The following is a 21,170-nucleotide window of genomic DNA, read 5'->3' as shown; positions in this document are numbered from 1 at the left end:
ACTAAAACAACCTTCTGTTGTTCCATCAAACCGTCCTAAAGTTCACATTTACTAAAACAACCTTCTGTTGTTCCATCAAACCGTCCTAAAGTTCACATTTACTAAAACAACCTTCTGTTGTTCCATCAAACCGTCCTAACGTTCATATTTACTAAAACAACCTTCTGTTGTTCCATCAAACCGTCCTAAAGTTCATATTTACTAAAACAACCTTCTGTTGTTCCATCAAACCGTCCTAAAGTTCATATTTACTAAAACAACCTTCTGTTGTTCCATCAAACCGTCCTAAAGTTCATATTTACTAAAACAACCTTCTGTTGTTCCATCAAACCGTCCTAAAGTTCCAGACATGGCTTGTTCCCTGTCCTGTATCCCTCAGTGTGTCCTCTCTGCCAGGATAGCAGGTATGAATATTTAATCAGCATCTCTGTCTCTTCTCTCCTTGCGTCTAGGGCTCTGGTGTTCATTTCAGCCCAAATAATAAAAGGGTGTGTGTGTGTGTGAGAGAGAGAGAGAGAAGTGCTTGACGTGCCTGCCCGTATTTCAGAAGGGAGAACATTAGTTCGATCTCACTCGGAAAAGGAGCCGTATTGACGCCAGAGTTAAGGTTACTTCGGAAAGGAGCCGCCAACATGATGGCTTGAAGGAGCTGTAAGTGGTCTACATGTTCAAATGAGTGGTCTACATGTTCAAATGAGTGGTCTACATGTTACAATGAGTGGTCTACATGTTCAAATGAGTGGTCTACATGTTCAAATGAGTGGTCTACATGTTAAAATGAGTGGTCTACATGTTCAAATGAGTGGTCTACATGTTATGAGTGGTCTACATGTTATAATGAGTGGTCTACATGTTCAAATGAGTGGTCTACATGTTCAAATGAGTGGTCTACATGTTCAAATGAGTGGTCTACATGTTCAAATGAGTGGTCTACATGTTCAAATGAGTGGTCTACGTGTTCAAATGAGTGGTCTACATGTTCAAATGAGTGGTCTTCATGTTACAATGAGTGGTCTACATGTTATAATGAGTGGTCTACATGTTACAATGAGTGGTCTACATGTTCAAATGAGTGGTCTACATGTTATAATGAGTGGTCTACATGTTATAATGAGTGGTCTTCATGTTACAATGAGTGGTCTACATGTTATAATGAGTGGTCTACATGTTATAATGAGTGGTCTACATGTTATGAGTGGTCTACATGTTATAATGAGTGGTCTACATGTTACAATGAGTGGTCTACATGTTATAATGAGTGGTCTACATGTTATAATGAGTAGTCTACATGTTATAATGAGTGGTCTACATGTTATAATGAGTGGTCTACATGTTATAATGAGTGGTCTACATGTTATAATGAGTGGTCTACATGTTATAATGAGTGGTCTACATGTTACAATGAGTGGTCTTCATGTTATAATGAGTGGTCTACATGTTATAATGAGTGGTCTACATGTTCAAATGAGTGGTCTACATGTTCAAATGAGTGGTCTACATGTTATAATGAGTGGTCTACATGTTCAAATGAGTGGTCTACATGTTATAATGAGTGGTCTGTGTTACAATGAGTGGTCTTCATGTTATAATGAGTGGTCTGTGTTACAATGAGTGGTCTACATGTTATAATGAGTGGTCTACATGTTATAATGAGTGGTCTACATGTTATAATGAGTGGTCTACATGTTATAATGAGTGGTCTACATGTTACAATGAGTGGTCTACATGTTATAATGAGTGGTCTACATGTTATAATGAGTGGTCTTCATGTTATAATGAGTGGTCTACATGTTATAATGAGTGGTCTACATGTTATAATGAGTGGTCTACATGTTATAATGAGTGGTCTACATGTTACAATGAGTGGTCTACATGTTATAATGAGTGGTCTACATGTTATAATGAGTGGTCTACATGTTATAATGAGTAGTCTACATGTTATAATGAGTGGTCTTCATGTTATAATGAGTGGTCTGTGTTACAATGAGTGGTCTACATGTTATAATGAGTGGTCTACATGTTATAATGAGTGGTCTACATGTTATAATGAGTGGTCTACATGTTATAATGAGTGGTCTACATGTTATAATGAGTGGTCTACATGTTATAATGAGTGGTCTTCATGTTATAATGAGTGGTCTACATGTTATAATGAGTGGTCTACATGTTACAATGAGTGGTCTTCATGTTACAATGAGTGGTCTACATGTTATAATGAGTGGTCTGTGTTACAATGAGTGGTCTACATGTTACAATGAGTGGTCTTCATGTTATAATGAGTGGTCTACATGTTATAATGAGTGGTCTACATGTTATGAGTGGTCTACATGTTATAATGAGTGGTCTGTGTTGTAATGAGTGGTCTACATGTTACAATGAGTGGTCTTCATGTTATAATGAGTGGTCTACATGTTATAATGAGTGGTCTACATGTTATGAGTGGTCTACATGTTATAATGAGTGGTCTACATGTTACAATGAGTGGTCTTCATGTTATAATGAGTGGTCTACATGTTATAATGAGTGGTCTTCATGTTATAATGAGTGGTCTTCATGTTATAATGAGTGGTCTACATGTTATAATGAGTGGTCTACATGTTACAATGAGTGGTCTACATGTTATGAGTGGTCTACATGTTACAATTAGTGGTCTTCATGTTATAATGAGTGGTCTTCATGTTATAATGAGTGGTCTACATGTTACAATGAGTGGTCTACATGTTATAATGAGTGGTCTTCATGTTATAATGAGTGGTCTGTGTTACAATGAGTGGTCTTCATGTTATAATGAGTGGTCTACATGTTATAATGAGTGGTCTACATGTTACAATGAGTGGTCTACATGTTATAATGAGTGGTCTACATGTTATAATGAGTGGTCTTCATGTTACAATGAGTGGTCTACATGTTATAATGAGTGGTCTACATGTTATAATGAGTGGTCTACATGTTATAATGAGTGGTCTACATGTTACAATGAGTGGTCTACATGTTACAATGAGTGGTCTACATGTTATAATGAGTGGTCTTCATGTTACAATGAGTGGTCTACATGTTATAATGAGTGGTCTACATGTTATAATGAGTGGTCTACATGTTATAATGAGTGGTCTACATGTTACAATGAGTGGTCTACATGTTACAATGAGTGGTCTACATGTTATAATGAGTGGTCTTCATGTTACAATGAGTGATCTACATGTTATAATGAGTGGTCTTCATGTTATAATGAGTGGTCTTCATGTTATAATGAGTGGTCTACATGTTATAATGAGTGGTCTTCATGTTACAATGAGTGGTCTACATGTTATAATGAGTGGTCTACATGTTATAATGAGTGGTCTACATGTTATAATGAGTGGTCTACATGTTACAATGAGTGGTCTACATGTTACAATGAGTGGTCTACATGTTATAATGAGTGGTCTACATGTTATAATGAGTGATCTGTGTTACAATGAGTGGTCTTCATGTTATAATGAGTGGTCTACATGTTATAATGAGTGGTCTACATGTTACAATGAGTGGTCTATGTGTTATAATGAGTGGTCTACATGTTACAATGAGTGGTCTACGTGTTATAATGAGTGGTCTTCATGTTATAATGAGTGGTCTACATGTTATGAGTGGTCTTCATGTTACAATTAGTGGTCTTCATGTTATAATGAGTGGTCTTCATGTTATAATGAGTGGTCTACATGTTATAATGAGTGGTCTTCATGTTACAATTAGTGGTCTTCATGTTATAATGAGTGGTCTTCATGTTATAATGAGTGGTCTACATGTTATGAGTGGTCTACATGTTCAAATGAGTGGTCTTCATGTTATAATGAGTGGTCTTCATGTTATAATGAGTGGTCTACATGTTATAATGAGTGGTCTACATGTTATAATGAGTGGTCTATATGTTACAATTAGTGGTCTACATGTTCAAATGAGTGGTCTACATGTTCAAATGAGTGGTCTACATGTTATAATGAGTGGTCTACATGTTATGAGTGGTCTACATGTTATAATGAGTGGTCTACATGTTCAAATGAGTGGTCTACATGTTATAATGAGTGGTCTACATGTTAAAATGAGTGGTCTACATGTTATAATGAGTTGTCTACATGTTCAAATGAGTGGTCTGTGTTACAATGAGTGGTCTACATGTTACAATGAGTGTTCTACATGTTCAAATAATAGCTCTACACTCCGACAGCCATCACTGATATGTCTGGTCAGTAACATGGGTCTCCCAGTCCCTCCTGCTCTGCAGTAAACGGAAGATAAATGTTCTGGTGTGGTATCCCGTTCCCACTTTATCCAATCAGGAGAGTGAACGCCACACTTTTTATTTTTGCAAATGTGTCCTTGAAACAAGTAAAATAATCTACCAGTGCAGTAAACTATTTTTGGCTTGGCAAGATGTCTTGAATATCTAGTGTTTTGGATAAAGTAGGAAGGGATACCAGTAAATGTATTTAGTGTTTACTGCAGAGCGGAGGGACTGAGAGACCCATGTCACTGACCAACCACTCTATATTATGAGTGATGGCTGTTGGAATGTAGCGCGGCACACTTATTTGAACATAAAAATACCACTTTAACATGTATTGGTTACACAGTAATCAAATCAAATGTATTTGTAAGGCCCGACAACACACGTTAATATCCCCATGGGCTGGATACGTCTTCTTTAAACAAGTCAAGAAGAAACATCACAATAAATCAAGAAAGAAAACACCATGAAATCCAAAATAAAATGTAAAATAAATGAATGCAACACTCCCAGACATGACCCACGCGAAGGTAAGGAAAAACTCACTAAAAACCTAGCAATAGGAAAAAAGCACCACAGGCAATGTGGAGGGGAGAAACCTTAGAAGGGCCGTTCAAAGGGGAGATCTCCCTTCTTAGATGTCGGTGATAATAGTGTTGCTATGGATGATCGATGGGTGGAGAATAAAACAGGTAAAACAGCTGGTATGTATGTACATATACGTGTAATAAAACACAAATATGTACATGCAATAGCAACTGGGGGGTACATGAGAACATTTTGAAAGATGTTTTTTATGTACCCCAGTAGTTATACGTTTAATGCCAGGGTTTGGAAATAAAGTTGATGTCTTTCAAATTCAAAGCCCCCTGCCTTATCAGAGAGAGACATGTAATCAGAAGGCTTTGTTCACATAACAGTCTGTTAGTTTTAATAAGGTCATGTTCCTGGTCAGAGAGATTTGCACTACAATCCATACCTCATTGCACCTTACCCTAAGTTGTACCTCATCCCATTTCTGCATTGTACTGTATTGTATTGTAACTCAGTTACTAATTTGTTCTACTCTGTATTGTATATTGATGAACACTTTTGTTTACACTTGTTTACGTACTTTTGACTTTCTATTTTATACTTTATCTATTTTTATCTAGCACACTCTCAAAACAGAAAAAAAGCATTTTATATAAAAGTATTCTGTATTTTTTTATGACAACTAATAAAGAAACTTGAATACTCAGATGGCGGCTGGGTGGCGCAGCGTACATTGCGCTCGTCACCAACGCAAGAGACACCAGGTTCGAATCCGGTTGTCGGCGTTGCCTCCGGCTTGGGCCGTCCGTCACACTAACTCAATTGGCAGAGTTAGCGGGTGGGAAGTCGAAGGGTGGTAGTCTGGTCGTTGTGAACAGCGACTCCTACAGGTTGGTTGGGGCACCTGCACAGCAAAGTCAGGAAAATGGCGGGGGCAGTGTGAGCCTCCTACACGTTACTCCTCGCCAAAAATGAGAGTCCGCGCTGGCAGGTGAAAAGATGTGACAGGCTGCCTCCACATGTGACAGATGAGCTGGACATGCTTCTAAGCTCCTTACCGGAAGATGGTCCCTCTCCTTCTATTGGGCGACTTCAACCTGCCTGACTCATCTCAGTCGGTCATAGTGGTCTCCCTCCTACAATCGTTTGACCCGACTCCCACTGCCATGCCTCCCACCCACAAAGCAGGCAACTCCTTGGATCTCATATTTTCCCATTACTCCTGCTAACACTGACTAAGACTAAAATGCTCAGACATTTAGTTGAATAAAACTGACTAAACGAAAAATAAATGCAGATGACTAAATATGATGAAAACGAAAAAGGAGCACTTGACACATGACTAAAACTAAAATGAAAATAGCTGCCAAAATTAACACTGCTCTACAGGCACGTGCAAATGCAAACAAACACACACACACACACACACTAGGGCTGAGCCCAAACGTTCGAACATTCGGACCTTCGTTCCTTAACGTTGGCAAGATTCAATAATTTTTTATTTTTAATACATTTTTTTTTATTTTTATATATATATATATATATATATATATATATATATATATATATATATATATATATATATCTTTTTTACATGTATATCTTTTATGTGTTTTATTCATTCTGTTTAAACCAATGGGGGTTTTCTTCACAGTTGCAGATAAAGATTAGGCTACACTAATATTATAGTATTAAAACACATAAAAGACAAATTTAATCAGATTAATCACTTTATTCAAATTGAGGATTTAGTTTGAGGATATTTATAAAATAAAAATTATGCTATAAAATGTCACTGTTTACAATACCGACATTTGCACTTTTATTCCTTATTACTTATTTACGTATGATTTACCTACTGTCCCGTTTTTTTTTTTTTTTTTTTTTTATTGTTTATTTGTGTGTATGTGTGCCTGTATGTGGGCAAGTGTATGTGTGTATGTGTGTGTGTGTGTGTGTGTGTATGCCTGTATGCGCGTGTGTGTGTGTGTGTGTATGTCCCAGTGTGTGTGAGTGTGAGTGAGAGATGGGAGAATGGATTGAGTGGGGAGCACAAGGAAAATTGTTAAAACTTGTTCATGAGAGTGACACTGAACATTCTGTAGATCTGTCGATTGAATGTGAAACCTCATGAAAAATAAAAAGATTTAAAATAAAATTAAAATTAAATGTACTAATTTGCAAAACGCTGAACTGGAATCAAGAAAGCTCAGAGAAATCTAGTTTGTGCCGGTCGACCGATTCCACTCCGGCGTCGCTCCCTCCTCCATGCGGCGAGCAGAATGCGTTGGGGAGTGTGTGCACGTGACCCCTCGACCTCGCAGACGATGTTCTAACACCGCTTTGATCTCTCTCTCTCTCTCTCTCTCTCTCTCTCTCTCTCTCTCTCTCTCTCTCTCTCTCTCATACACATACACAAACATGTAGTCGAGCAACATTTTTTCTTCTTTTATTCTATATATTTATTTCTTCTTCTAATTACTAGCGTGTGGTTATCTATCTATCTGTATACCCCGTGTGTGCAACAGGGTTTTTATACAAACACACACAAACACACTGTCATGACTATATCATCACAGAGAGAGAGACACCTCTGATGGGCAGATGTTTATATCAGGGTGTTTGGCATCACCAGCCTCTCCTATACTGAAGTATGGGTAGAGTTTCTCAGTGAAGGTGTGTTCATGAGTGCAGATGTGAGTCATGTCTTCGCGGTTGTAGAAGGACAGCTTCCCCCCGTCATAGTCCAGCTGTACTCTGACCCTCTGGGGGCTCCTCTTCACTGTGAGGATCTGACCCAGACCATCAGTGTACTTACCACTCCTATAATCTAGAGCCCAGATACCATGTTGTGGTGATGTCTGTAGCCCCTCTCTCTTGTTGTCAAATGACTCTTTAGCCACACCTATAGCCCAGAGAGGATGGTCTCCCACCTCCACCTCCCAGCTGTGTTCTCCTGAGCTGAAGCTCTCAGAACCCAGAACAATGGCACACACCATGTTCCTCTCTGGGTTGTCAGGGAGCTGCTGCCATGTGTCGGTGAGTCTCACACTGGTCAGATCATCAGATATAGAGAACCAGGGTCCTGCAGTGTTTGGGTCCAGAGTGACAGGAGTGAACTTGACCCTCTCCTTCATCTTCTCCCAGACTCTGAAGGCCAGGTTGCCCAGGTGTTTGGCCTCGTCTATCAGCGCTCCTGAGACCTGCAGCTGTGGACGAGGCAGGTTGCACTGAGCTCTGTTCAGTGTGGTCTTGTAGTTCTGCAGGAAGGAGACGTCTTCAGCTCTCAGCTCCCGCTCTACGACTCTGATCGTGTCTGAAAGGGTTGACATCTCTCTCTCCAGCCCCTCGATCTTCTCCTTCATCGGCTGACCCTTCTGCTCCTCTTCCTCCTTCAGTGCAGCTACCCTGGCCTCCTCTTCCTCGTGGAGAAACTGGTGAATCTTCTTAAACTCCTCCTTAATCTGCTTCTCTGTGCGCAGGGTCTGGACCTTCAAGTGTTCTGCTGTGCGGTCGCATGTTTGTTTGATTTCATTAAAGACCTTTAGCTTGTCACGCAAGGTCTTCAGTGGAGCCTGGAGCTCCTTCTTGTGATCCTCCGAAGCTTCATCTATGGGGCAGAAGTTGTGGCTCTTGTGTTTTCTGGAGGACTGACACACCACACAGATGAGCCGGAGGTCATCCAGACAGAAGAGCTTGAATCTCTCACCGTGCAGACTGCAGAGCACCTCTGGACCGGCTGGAGCTCCCTGGCTTCTCTCCCTGAAGGCCTCACACAGGTTCTTCAAAGTAAAGTTACGAGGAGGATCTGAACCTGAAGAGACTTCCCTACAACATGGACAGTCCTTGTCTTCTCTATCTCTCCAGAATTGCTGCAGACAGGCTTTACAGAAGCTGTGGCCACACGCCAAGACGACAGGATCGTTATAGATGTCACAGCACACAATACAAGACAGATCCTCTTCACAATGAGACGAAGCCATTTTGTCACTCAGTAACACTCCCCCTCCTTTGGAATGCCCCCTGAAGTTTACTTTCACTTCTAATGACAATTGTTATAAACTTACTTAGATTCAGTCAGCAGCTGGTTGAAGTCACTGTTTGATCACTATTCCTTCCTGTGTTTGTTTAAAGCGAGTCCTACTCCTCCAGTACGAGCTGTGGGTTTTATCCAGTCTTTTACAGCAGGCGCGTGAATCTCAGTGTCAGTCGAAGAGGAGAAAGTGAAGAATCGTCAGTTTGGTGAACATTATGTGCTCTCTGTCACAACTACAGAGCAACCACAGCTGTAGAGAGAGAAAGTTAAGACACTCCCACCCGCGTGTGTTGGTATCGTGGAATGCGGAAGTAAACTCTCGGCTCTGAGAGCAACCACAGCCAATGTGTTTCCTCTTCCTCTTTTTTTTTCTTTTTTTTCTTTTTTTCTTTTTTTAAACAAGTTCAGAGGAAAGAGCCATTCACATCAGCATTTCCCACAGTGGCATAAAAAGTGTCCCTTTGTCAAAAGGGAATGTGTGTGTAACATTTGTACAGTAGGTCCCAGTGATAATTGCAATCAGTGTGTACTGTGTATTTACACTATCCTATAGTGTTCCTTTGTTGGTTAAAAAAAAAAGAAGCAATTTAAATCAGAATATGTTCCATTCCATGTCTGATTATTTCTGAATCTATTGACCATTTCAAGGAATGTTTGGTTACTATTGGGCTCCTAGCCTTCTACTGAACTTATTGTGAATCAGCTGATAGGGTTTTGGCTAGACTATACTTAATAAATAGAATTGCATTATTTACACTATAAATGCCTTTTTTTCATTTAGCGAAAACTAGACAAAAATCATCAGTTTTCTGCGACTAAATCTAGACAAAAACAAAAAAAGACAAAATCGAGACTAACACTGACTAAGACTAAAATGCTCAGACATTTAGTTGAATAAAACTGACTAAAACGAAAAAATAAATGCAGATGACTAAATATGATGAAAACTAAAAAGGAGCACTTGACACATGACTAAAACTAAAAATGAAAATAGCTGCCAAAATTAACACTGCTGGCTGGTCCTTACGGTCCCTGGAGTTTTCTCTGAACAGGGTACATCTACATTTCTCTACGACGCCCCTCTAGCTCATGGAATGAACTCCAACAGTCCTTAAAGCTTGAGATTCTCCCCTCTGTTGCAGAGTTTAAAACCTTGATCCCCAACCTTTGTCAATTGAGTTGTACATGTTTTAATTGATTTGTTATCCTTGCTTTTTGCCTCGTCTTGTTGTCTCATTGTTATGATTTTATATGATTTTTTTTTTTTGCTTAACTCTGTGTTGAGCAGAGTGAAACCTCCGTTGCCTTTCATGTTTAAATAAAGGTTTGAGGCCGCCCGAGTGGCGCACCGCATACAGCGCTACGGTGCTACACGGCCGACCCGGGTGCGTGTTGCTTTTTAACAGCGGAGGAGTGCAAGAATGTGACAATGTGACCATGTGACCGCGGCAGCGCGAGAGAGCGGCAATGCGGAAATAGGCTGTCTATTGCCATTCTCTAAGACAAACGCTAACCTTAACCAGCTCCTTAACAGCGCCTAAACTTAACCGTTCTATAACCTTAACCAACTCCGAAACAATGCCTAACCTTAACATTAACCTTAACCATGCCTAACCTTAACATTAACCTTAACCATGCCTAACCTTAACCGGCGAAAGAATACACGTTAAAAAAAAAATTGATGGGATTCGAACTTGTCAACAACGGACCGCAGGACCGCAGGACCGCTGCGCTGCCAGGTGAGCTGAGCTTCGAATGAAAATCATGGCGGATTAGGGCGGTTACATAATGACGCAAGCTCTGCCGCTCCGCTCCGCGGCAGAGCACCTGCCGCGGGGCGTGTCGCAGCCAATCAGGGAAAACGCGGAAGCAACGGCAGCACTGCTCCGCTGTTAATAAGCAATAGGCGACCCGCGTTCGACTCCGGTGATCTTTGCAAAATGTCTTCCCCGGTCTATCTCCCATTCCTCCTCTCTCTCTTTCTCTACCGGACTGCCCGGTAGCAAAAATCAATAAAAACCTACAAAAACATAACTTACAAACCCTAATTTAAATAAGGGTTTGAAATCATTTTTTTTAAATTTGTATTAGTAATAATTAGTGCTGTCAGGCGATACATTTTTTTTATCTAATTAATTACAGGATTTGTAATTAATTAATCTAATTAATTGCATTTTAATCGCATAACCATTTTATGCCTGATATTCTATATTCTATAATCATATTTCAAATTGCATGTGTCCGGATGGCAGAATTCAGTACTGTATCTACAAAACCTTCTGTTTAATCATCTTCCATCTATGAATTTGCTTAGATTTTTCAGGTCTGGTCAATTAGAACATGGTGTTATTCACAGTCAAAGATTCAAAAAAATTTATTGATATTCTCATTTGGTTCATTACAATTTACTCAAAATAAAATTTTCATTCAATCAATCACCGCGCAGATTGATTGATTGAATGAAAATGTTATTAACAGATTGCAGAATGGGTACAATACAGTACGGCTCAATACACACAATTGTTAAGGGGATGCAGAGCAGAGAAAGACTTTCGTCTTGTTTACATCAAGGTCCCTCCATTTTCAAACTTGCACTGTGCAATCCATTCTTTGTGGATCTAGCCCACAGTATTTCTGACACTGAGAATACATTCCCTGAGATTCATAGATGTCCCTAGAATCAGATACCAAGAACATGCAAATGAACCATATAAAAAAAAAATCTGTAAATGTGTATTCTACAGTCTTATGGAATGAATGAGATACCAAAAAATTATTATAAAAAAAAAGAAAAAAAATTGTAATAAATTTTGAGTTAATTTTCATAACGCGATAATTTGCTGTGTAATTAATTAATCTAATTAACGCGATAAACTGACAGCCCTAGTAATAATATAAGAGTCCAACCAATAGAGCGACATAGTGCAATAAACAAGTAAACAAAGTAGGCATATCGGTATCTGTACATGAGCTATTTACAGAGCATGCCACAGGTCCTGTGGCAGTGCAGTACACTGTTAGCTACGGATGAGGCATTGGGTCTTTATGTACACTGCTATACAATGCTATATTATGCGATCTCAAGTTATACTATTCTTAAAGTGATATTTCCTTCTGTAAAGTGTCCATAGTGTGAGCGTGTGCAGCATGAGTGTGTGTGTGCTCATGTTAAAGTGGCTGCTAGTGTGTGAGCTAGTGTGTGTTGTGTGTGTGCTCATGTGTACTTGTGCGTGGAGAGTTCAGTGTTCAATGCTCTGATGGCCTGTGGGAAGAAGCTGAGCTTAAGTCTTTCTGTCCTCGTTACTGGTGCTCGCAGGCGTTTGCCTGACCGCAGCAGCATGAACAGGCTGTTGTTGGGGTTGTGAGGGTCTTTCATTATCCTGCAGGCTCTGGATTTGCACCTCTTGTTGTATAGAACCTGCAGGGTTGGTAGTGCAATACCCGTGGTACGCTCGGCTGAGCGCACCATTCTCTGTAGGGCCTTCTTGTCCTGTGCCGTGCTGTTGCCATACCAGGCAGTAATGTTTCCAGTCAAGATGCTCTCTACAGCTCCGGAGTAGAAGGACTGGAGTATCTTCCCAGATACTCTGAACTTCCTTAACTGTCTCAGGTGGTAGAGGCGCTGCTTCGCCTTTTTTACGACTGAGTCTATGTGTGTTGTCCATGTCAGGTCCTCTGAGATGTGGACCCCCAGGTACTTGAAGCTGCTCACCCTGTCCACGGTAGCCCCGTTAATCATCAGTGGTGTGTGTGTCTCCTGCTGTCTCCTCCTAAAATCCACGATCAGCTCTTTGGTTTTACCAATGTTCAGAAGCAGGCTGTTGTCCTGGCACCAGCGTTCCAGTACCTCAACCTCCTCCCGGTAGGCCTTCTCATCGTTGTCCGAGATCAGCCCCACCACCACCGTGTCGTCCGCAAACTTCACTATGGAGTTGGAGCTGAACTTGGCCACACAGTCGTGTGTGTAAAGTGAGTACAGCAGGGGGCTCAGAACACAGCCCTGGGGGGACCCGATGCTCAGGGTGATGGTGTTGGAGGTATGACCCCCCCACCCTGACCGCCTGGGGTCTTTCACTCAGAAAGTCCAGTATCCAGGCGCTCAGAGCGGAGCTCAGACCCAGCTCGATCAGCTTGTCCACCAGTCTGGTGGGGACTATGGTGTTGAACGCTGAGCTGTAGTCAATGAACAACAGTCTCACATAGCCCCCCCTTCTGGCGGTCCAGGTGAGAGAGGGTGCTGTGCAGTACTTGGGAGACCGCATCGTCAGTGGACCTGTTTGGCCTGTATGTAAATTGCATAGGGTCCATATCACTGGGGAGGGAGGCACAAATGTGATCCTTGACCAGCCTCTCGAAACATTTCATGGCCACAGAGGTGAGTGCCACCGGTCTGTAGTCATTCGAGGCCTCTGCCAAGAATCTTCGCAAACTGCATGCTACCATGTCCTCCCTCCTCACCCCCCCCCACCCCCTCCTCCCTCATATTTCTCTGCCAAAGACTTCGCAATCTTCTTTGAGGAAAAAGTGGAGAACCACCGCAGCTCCTTCTCCCAACCCCCACCCATTACAAATGCTGAATCGAGAACCTCATCCTTCACTCTGTCATCTTTCTCTCCCATTACAGAAGCCGAGACCCTGACACTGGTAACGTTGAACCGTCTGACTACATGCCAGCTGGACCAGCTACCCTCCCCACTCCTCCAGACCATAGCACCGGACATCCTCCCATTCCTAACTGCAACCATCAACTCCTCACTCAACTCGGGGGTGGTCCCCACCTCCCTAAAACAAGCCAGAGTGACGCTGCTCATAAAAAAACCAACCCTGAACCCCACCGTCATAGGCAACTATCGTCCTGTCTCTCTTCTCTCCTTCCTTTCTAAAACACTTGAACATGCTGTATCCAACCAACTTACTGCTTATCTCTTACAGAATGACCTCCTAGACCCTAATCAGTCCACTCCACAGAAACGGCTCTCATTGCGGTCACAGAGGCACTTCACTTAGCAAAAGCAAAAGGCCTCTCCTCTGTCCTGATTCTCCTAGATCTATCTGCAGCCTTCGACACAGTCAACCACCAGATCCTCCTCGCGGCCCTCGCAGGAATGGGAGTGGATGGCTCTGCGCTGCCATGGCTGACATCATACCTCAATGACCGCTCCTACCAAGTGTCATGGAGAGGGACCCTGTCGGCCACCCGCTCCCTGTGGACGGGTGTCTTGCTGGGCTCGGTTCTAGGACCTCTCTTCTCCCTCTACACTAAATCACTGGGTAACATTATCAAGTGTCATGGCTTCTCCTATCATTGTTATGCAGATGATACTCAACTCTTCCTCTCCTTCCCTCCCTCAGATATCCACGTCTCTGAGCGGATCTCGGCCTGTCTGTCCGACATCTCCGCCTGGATGACGACCAACCACCTCAAACTGAACCTAAGCAAAACAGAATTGCTCCACCTGCCGGCCAAATCCTCACCCCTGACCGACCTTTCCATCACAGTCGAGAATGCAGCTGTGACCGCGTCCCGACCGCCAAGAACCTTGGTGTTGTCCTCGATGACCAGTTGAACTTCTCTGCTCACATCGCAGCGACAACCAGAACCTGCAGATTCCTCCTGAGTAACGTCAGAAGGATCTGCCCCTTCCTGACAAAAGAAGCCACCCAACTCCTCATCCAATCAACAGTCATCTCCCGCCTCGACTACTGCAACACACTGCTCGCTGGCCTCTCGGCCACTGCCACCAAGCCTCTTCAACTCATTCAAAACGCAGCGGCCCGCCTGATCTCAAACCTACCGAAGTCGGCCCATGTCACCCCACTTCTTAGGGACCTGCACTGGCTCCCCATTGCTGCACGTATCCGCTTCAAGGCCCTCGACCTAGCATACCGTGCGGCAAAGGGAACCGCTCCCGCCTACCTCCGGTCAATGGTCTCTAACTACACACCCTCAAGACCCCTACGCTCTGCATCTTCTGGCCGCCTCAGACCTACTCCTATCCAAGCTCCGGGAGGGTCATCAAAGAGAAGCCGCCTATTCTCAGTCCTTGCCCCACAATGGTGAATGACCCCACAATGAACTGCCCACCCCAGTTAGGACAGCCGAAACCCGTCCAATCTTTCGCCGTCGACTAAAGACACACTTCTTCAACCATTATCTGAATTAAAAAGAAAAAAGAAAAAAATATCTAACCCTAACTAACCTTACTGTCATGCACTTGTCCTAATAAACTAACCTACACTGTAACACGCAACACTTTGATGAACATTGTTACTCAGCTGATAGAGTTGTGCCCTTCCTGATGACTTTTCGTACAGAACTTGTAAGTCGCTTTGGATAAAAGCGTCAGCTAAATAACTAAATGTAAATGTAAATGTATCGGAGGGGACATGTGATGCAAGGCTTCTATCCTCCCTACGACCGGCCAGTGGGGGGCATATGCGAGCAACGATCAGGACAGGGGAGGGAGAATTGGCACGAGAGGTCAATTGGGATGGGGAGAAAAATCACAGAAAAAGGAGGAGACAAAAGTGGATCAAAAAAGAAACTTAAAAACTCACTGATCTAGAGTCAGCTCCAGTCCGTTAGTCTGAATAAGGTTCCTTCCTGGTCACTGACCCCAGATCAGTGGATCCTGACCTTGATGCTTCGTGCCACACGTCTGGGTTTTGCTGAAGCAGCCAATAACACTTTTGGGAAACCCAACCCAGATCTATACCACGAGGAAATCAATATCTTTCTGTTCCTGTGCAAAAAGCCTCAGACAAACGGAACATCAAACACTAAATCCCATAAGTAATTCGATTTAAGAGGCCCCGAATGTTTCATTTAATAATTTATTTTCAGCCACACCGTTCAGTTATATAAATGGACTGCATTAGCTCTTTTATCCAAAGCGCTTCACAACTTATGCCTCACATTCACATTATTCACTCGGCGACGGCGGAGGGCTAAGTGTCTCGCTCAAGGACACGTCGACACGCTACTAGTAGACTACAGACAGGGGGGTAAAGTACCTGTAAGGTAAATCACAGTGTTTCACATTAGGATCTAGCATCCCAATAGATAGAATAGACAGAGTAAAAAAGTGCGGTTTGATTCAGTTTAAAAATAGGCAATACTAAAAATAATAAAATAGAATAGACAGAGTAAAAAGTGTGATAAAATAGTGCAATAAAAATATACAATAACATTTACAACAGAGAGCATCGCTCATAACACTTAATAATAGAACAACAGAGCAGTGCATCGCTCTTAAGGTGTACGTTTCTTGTATTGTTGGGTTATTGGGTTATTGGGTTCGCAAAGACGATTTCAAACTCAAAATGGTAACAACGGATGAGGTGTTAAAAAAACTGAGCGCCCTCCAACCTAACAAGGCCACTGGCCATATTGACCTTACCTTGCTACCTCTCTATCTTTTTTTTATGCTTGCTTATGCCTGTATTCTTTACTTCTGTGAAGCACTTTGAACTGCAATTTCTGTATGAAAAGTTCTATAAAAATAAAGTTATATATAATAATAATAATAATAATATACAGATTTCATATTCAGATAATTTTATTGTCACAGCTTTTTTAAATAGTACATAGATTCAGAAAAACACGAGATGCTCGTCTTTCCCGGCTCCAAATCTACCGTAGTAGATTTGTAGAGAGGAGAGGAGAGGAGAGGAGAGGAGAGGAGAGGAGCTGAGAGGAGCAGAGAGGAGAGGAGAGGAGCTGAGAGGAGCAGAGAGGAGAGGAGCTGAGAGGAGCAGAGAGGAGAGGAGAGGAGAGGAGAGGAGAGGAGAGGAGAGGAGAGGAGAGGAGCTGAGAGGAGCTGAGAGGAGCAGAGAGGAGAGGAGAGGAGAGGAGAGGAGAGGAGAGGAGAGGAGCTGAGAGGAGCAGAGAGGAGAGGAGAGGAGCTGAGAGGAGAGGAGAGGAGCAGAGAGGAGAGGAGAGGAGCTGAGAGGAGCAGAGAGGAGAGGAGAGGAGAGGAGAGGAGAGGAGAGGAGAGGAGAGGAGAGGAGCTGAGAGGAGCTGAGAGGAGAGGAGAGGAGCTGAGAGGAGAGGAGAGGAGAGGAGCTGAGAGGAGCTGAGAGGAGAGGAGCTGAGAGGAGCTGAGAGGAGAGGAGCTGAGAGGAGCAGAAAGGAGAGGAGCTGAGAGGAGAGGAGCTGAGAGGAGCAGAAAGGAGAGGAGAGGAGAGGAGAGGAGAGGAGAGGAGAGGAGAGGAGAGGAGAGGAGCTGAGAGGAGCAGAGAGGAGAGGAGAGGAGAGGAGCTGAGAGGAGCTGAGAGGAGAGGAGCTGAGAGGAGCTGAGAGGAGAGGAGCTGAGAGGAGCAGAAAGGAGAGGAGCTGAGAGGAGAGGAGCTGAGAGGAGCAGAAAGGAGAGGAGAGGAGAGGAGAGGAGAGGAGAGGAGAGGAGAGGAGCTGAGAGGAGCAGAGAGGAGAGGAGAGGAGCTGAGAGGAGCAGAAAGGAGAGGAGCTGAGAGGAGAGGAGCTGAGAGGAGCAGAAAGGAGAGGAGAGGAGAGGAGAGGAGCTGAGAGGAGCAGAAAGGAGAGGAGAGGAGCTGAGAGGAGCAGAAAGGAGAGGAGCTGAGAGGAGAGGAGCTGAGAGGAGCAGAAAGGAGAGGAGCTGAGAGGAGAGGAGCTGAGAGGAGCTGAGAGGAGAGGAGCTGAGAGGAGAGGAGCTGAGAGGAGCAGAGAGGAGAGGAGAGGAGCAGAAAGGAGAGGAGCTGAGAGGAGAGGAGAGGAGAGGAGCTGAGAGGAGCAGAGAGGAGAGGAGCTGAGAGGAGCAGAAAGGAGAGGAGCTGAGAGGAGAGGAGCTGAGAGGAGCAGAAAGGAGAGGAGCTGAGAGGAGAGGAGAGGAGAGGAGCTGAGAGGAGCAGAGAGGAGAGGAGAGGAGCTGAGAGGAGCAGAAAGGAGAGGAGCTGAGAGGAGAGGAGCTGAGAGGAGCTGAGAGGAGCAGAAAGGAGAGGAGAGGAGAGGAGCTGAGAGGAGCAGAAAGGAGAGGAGCTGAGAGGAGAGGAGCTGAGAGGAGCTGAGAGGAGCAGAAAGGAGAGGAGAGGAGAGGAGCTGAGAGGAGCAGAAAGGAGAGGAGCTGAGAGGAGAGGAGCTGAGAGGAGCTGAGAGGAGAGGAGCTGAGAGGAGAGGAGCTGAGAGGAGCAGAGAGGAGAGGAGAGAAGAGGAGCAGAAAGGAGAGGAGCTGAGAGGAGAGGAGAGGAGAGGAGCTGAGAGGAGCAGAGAGGAGAGGAGCTGAGAGGAGAGGAGCTGAGAGGAGCAGAGATGAGAGGAGCTGAGAAGAGAGGAGAGGAGCTGAGAGGGGAGGAGAGGAGAGGAGCAGAGATGAGAGGAGCTGAGAAGAGAGGAGAGGAGCTGAGAGGGGAGGAGAGGAGAGGAGAGGAGAGGAGCTGAGAGGAGAGGAGAGGTGCTGAGAGGAGCTGAGAGGAGCTGAGAGGAGTTGAGAGGAGCTGAGAGGAGCTGAGAGGAGCTGAGAGGAGCTGAGAGGAGAGGAGCAGAGAGGAGAGAGAGGAGCTGAGAGGAGAGGAGCTGAGAGGAGAGAGAGGAGCTGAGAGGAGCTGAGAGGAGCTGAGAGGAGAGAGAGGAGCTGAGAGGAGAGGAGCAGAGAGGAGCTGAGAGGAGAGGAGGTGAGAGGAGCAGAGAGGAGAGAGAGGAGCTGAGAGGAGCTGAGAGGAGCAGAGAGGAGCTGAGAGGAGAGGAGAGGAGCAGAGAGGAGAGGAGAGGAGCTGAGAGGAGCAGAGAGGAGAGGAGAGGAGAGGAGAGGAGAGGAGAGGAGAGGAGAGGAGAGGAGCTGAGAGGAGCTGAGAGGAGCAGAGAGGAGAGGAGCTGAGAGGAGCTGAGAGGAGAGGAGAGGAGCTGAGAGGAGAGGAGAGGAGAGGAGCTGAGAGGAGCTGAGAGGAGAGGAGCTGAGAGGAGCTGAGAGGAGAGGAGCTGAGAGGAGCAGAAAGGAGAGGAGCTGAGAGGAGAGGAGCTGAGAGGAGCAGAAAGGAGAGGAGCTGAGAGGAGAGGAGAGGAGAGGAGCTGAGAGGAGCAGAGAGGAGAGGAGAGGAGCTGAGAGGAGCAGAAAGGAGAGGAGCTGAGAGGAGAGGAGCTGAGAGGAGCTGAGAGGAGCAGAAAGGAGAGGAGAGGAGCTGAGAGGAGCAGAAAGGAGAGGAGCTGGGAGGAGAGGAGCTGAGAGGAGCAGAAAGGAGAGGAGCTGAGAGGAGAGGAGCTGAGAGGAGCTGAGAGGGGAGGAGCTGAGAGGAGAGGAGCTGAGAGGAGCAGAGAGGAGAGGAGAGGAGCAGAAAGGAGAGGAGCTGAGAGGAGAGGAGAGGAGCTGAGAGGAGCAGAGAGGAGAGGAGCTGAGAGGAGCAGAAAGGAGAGGAGCTGAGAGGAGAGGAGCTGAGAGGAGCAGAAAGGAGAGGAGCTGAGAGGAGAGGAGAGGAGAGGAGCTGAGAGGAGCAGAGAGGAGAGGAGAGGAGCTGAGAGGAGCAGAAAGGAGAGGAGCTGAGAGGAGAGGAGCTGAGAGGAGCTGAGAGGAGCAGAAAGGAGAGGAGAGGAGAGGAGCTGAGAGGAGCAGAAAGGAGAGGAGCTGAGAGGAGAGGAGCTGAGAGGAGCTGAGAGGAGCAGAAAGGAGAGGAGAGGAGAGGAGCTGAGAGGAGCAGAAAGGAGAGGAGCTGAGAGGAGAGGAGCTGAGAGGAGCTGAGAGGAGCAGCAAGGAGAGGAGAGGAGAGGAGCTGAGAGGAGCAGAAAGGAGAGGAGCTGAGAGGAGAGGAGCTGAGAGGAGCTGAGAGGAGCAGCAAGGAGAGGAGAGGAGAGGAGCTGAGAGGAGCAGAAAGGAGAGGAGCTGAGAGGAGAGGAGCTGAGAGGAGCAGAAAGGAGAGGAGCTGAGAGGAGAGGAGAGGAGCAGCAAGGAGAGGAGAGGAGCTGAGAGGAGCTGAGAGGAGAGGAGCTGAGAGGAGCAGAAAGGAGAGGAGCTGAGAGGAGAGGAGAGGAGCAGCAAGGAGAGGAGAGGAGCTGAGAGGAGCTGAGAGGAGAGGAGCTGAGAGGAGCTGAGAGGAGAGGAGCTGAGAGGAGCAGAGAGGAGAGGAGCTGAGAGGAGCAGAGAGGAGAGGAGAGGAGCTGAGAGGAGAGGAGCTGAGAGGAGCAGAAAGGAGAGGAGCTGAGAGGAGAGGAGCTGAGAGGAGCTGAGAGGAGAGGAGCTGAGAGGAGAGGAGCTGAGAGGAGCAGAGAGGAGAGGAGAGAAGAGGAGCAGAAAGGAGAGGAGCTGAGAGGAGAGGAGAGGAGAGGAGCTGAGAGGAGCAGAGAGGAGAGGAGCTGAGAGGAGAGGAGCTGAGAGGAGCAGAGATGAGAGGAGCTGAGAAGAGAGGAGAGGAGCTGAGAGGGGAGGAGAGGAGAGGAGCAGAGATGAGAGGAGCTGAGAAGAGAGGAGAGGAGCTGAGAGGGGAGGAGAGGAGAGGAGAGGAGAGGAGAGGTGCTGAGAGGAGCTGAGAGGAGCTGAGAGGAGTTGAGAGGAGCTGAGAGGAGCTGAGAGGAGCTGAGAGGAGCTGAGAGGAGAGGAGCAGAGAGGAGCTGAGAGGAGAGGAGCTGAGAGGAGAGGAGCTGAGAGGAGCTGAGAGGAGCTGAGAGGAGAGAGAGGAGCTGAGAGGAGAGAGAGGAGCTGAGAGGAGAGGAGCTGAGAGGAGAGAGAGGAGCTGAGAGGAGCTGAGAGGAGCTGAGAGGAGAGAGAGGAGCTGAGAGGAGAGGAGCAGAGAGGAGCTGAGAGGAGAGGAGCTGAGAGGAGAGAGAGGAGCTGAGAGGAGCTGAGAGGAGCAGAGAGGAGCTGAGAGGAGCTGAGAGGAAAGGAGAGGAGAGGAGCAGAGAGGAGCTGAGAGGAGCAGAGAGGAGATGGAGAGGAGCTGAGAGGAGATGGAGAGGAGCTGAGAGGAGCTGAGAGGAGCAGAGAGGAGCTGACAGGAGCAGAGAGGAGCTGAGAGGAGATGGAGAGGAGCTGAGAGGAGATGGAGAGGAGCTGAGAGGAGCTGAGAGGAAAGGAGAGGAGAGGAGCAGAGAGGAGCTGAGAGGAGCAGAGAGGAGATGGAGAGGAGCTGACAGGAGATGGAGAGGAGCTGAGAGGAGATGGAGAGGAGCTGAGAGGAGCAGAGAGGAGCTGACAGGAGCAGAGAGGAGCTGAGAGGAGATGGAGAGGAGCTGAGAGGAGATGGAGAGGAGCTGAGAGGAGCAGAGAGGAGCTGACAGGAGCAGAGAGGAGCTGAGAGGAGATGGAGGGGAGCTGAGAGGAGCTGACAGGAGCTGACAGGAGCAGAGAGGAGCTGAGAGGAGATGGAGGGGAGCTGAGCATAACAGAGGCTAACTGC

At 45.8% G+C, this 21,170-nt stretch overlaps 1 protein-coding gene across 1 annotated transcript; it reads right to left on the bottom strand.

Annotated features, from left to right (window-relative positions):
* Nucleotides 1-7,200: 7,200 nt before the first annotated feature.
* Nucleotides 7,201-9,046, bottom strand: LOC311231134 (zinc-binding protein A33-like). Its single transcript, XM_084317635.1, has one exon. The coding sequence runs from the start codon at nt 8,779-8,781 to the stop codon at nt 7,372-7,374; it is 1,410 nt and encodes a 469-aa protein (XP_084173761.1). The 5' UTR covers nt 8,782-9,046; the 3' UTR covers nt 7,201-7,371.
* Between the last annotated feature and the right edge of the window lie 12,124 nt (nt 9,047-21,170).

Source organism: Notolepis coatsorum (assembly GCF_963971535.1).
Source record: "Notolepis coatsorum genome assembly, chromosome: 6".
NCBI classification, from domain to species: Eukaryota; Metazoa; Chordata; class Actinopteri; order Aulopiformes; family Paralepididae; genus Notolepis; species Notolepis coatsorum.
The sequence above is the reverse complement of the archived record's forward strand: the minus strand, read 5'-3'. Positions and strand labels throughout refer to the sequence as shown.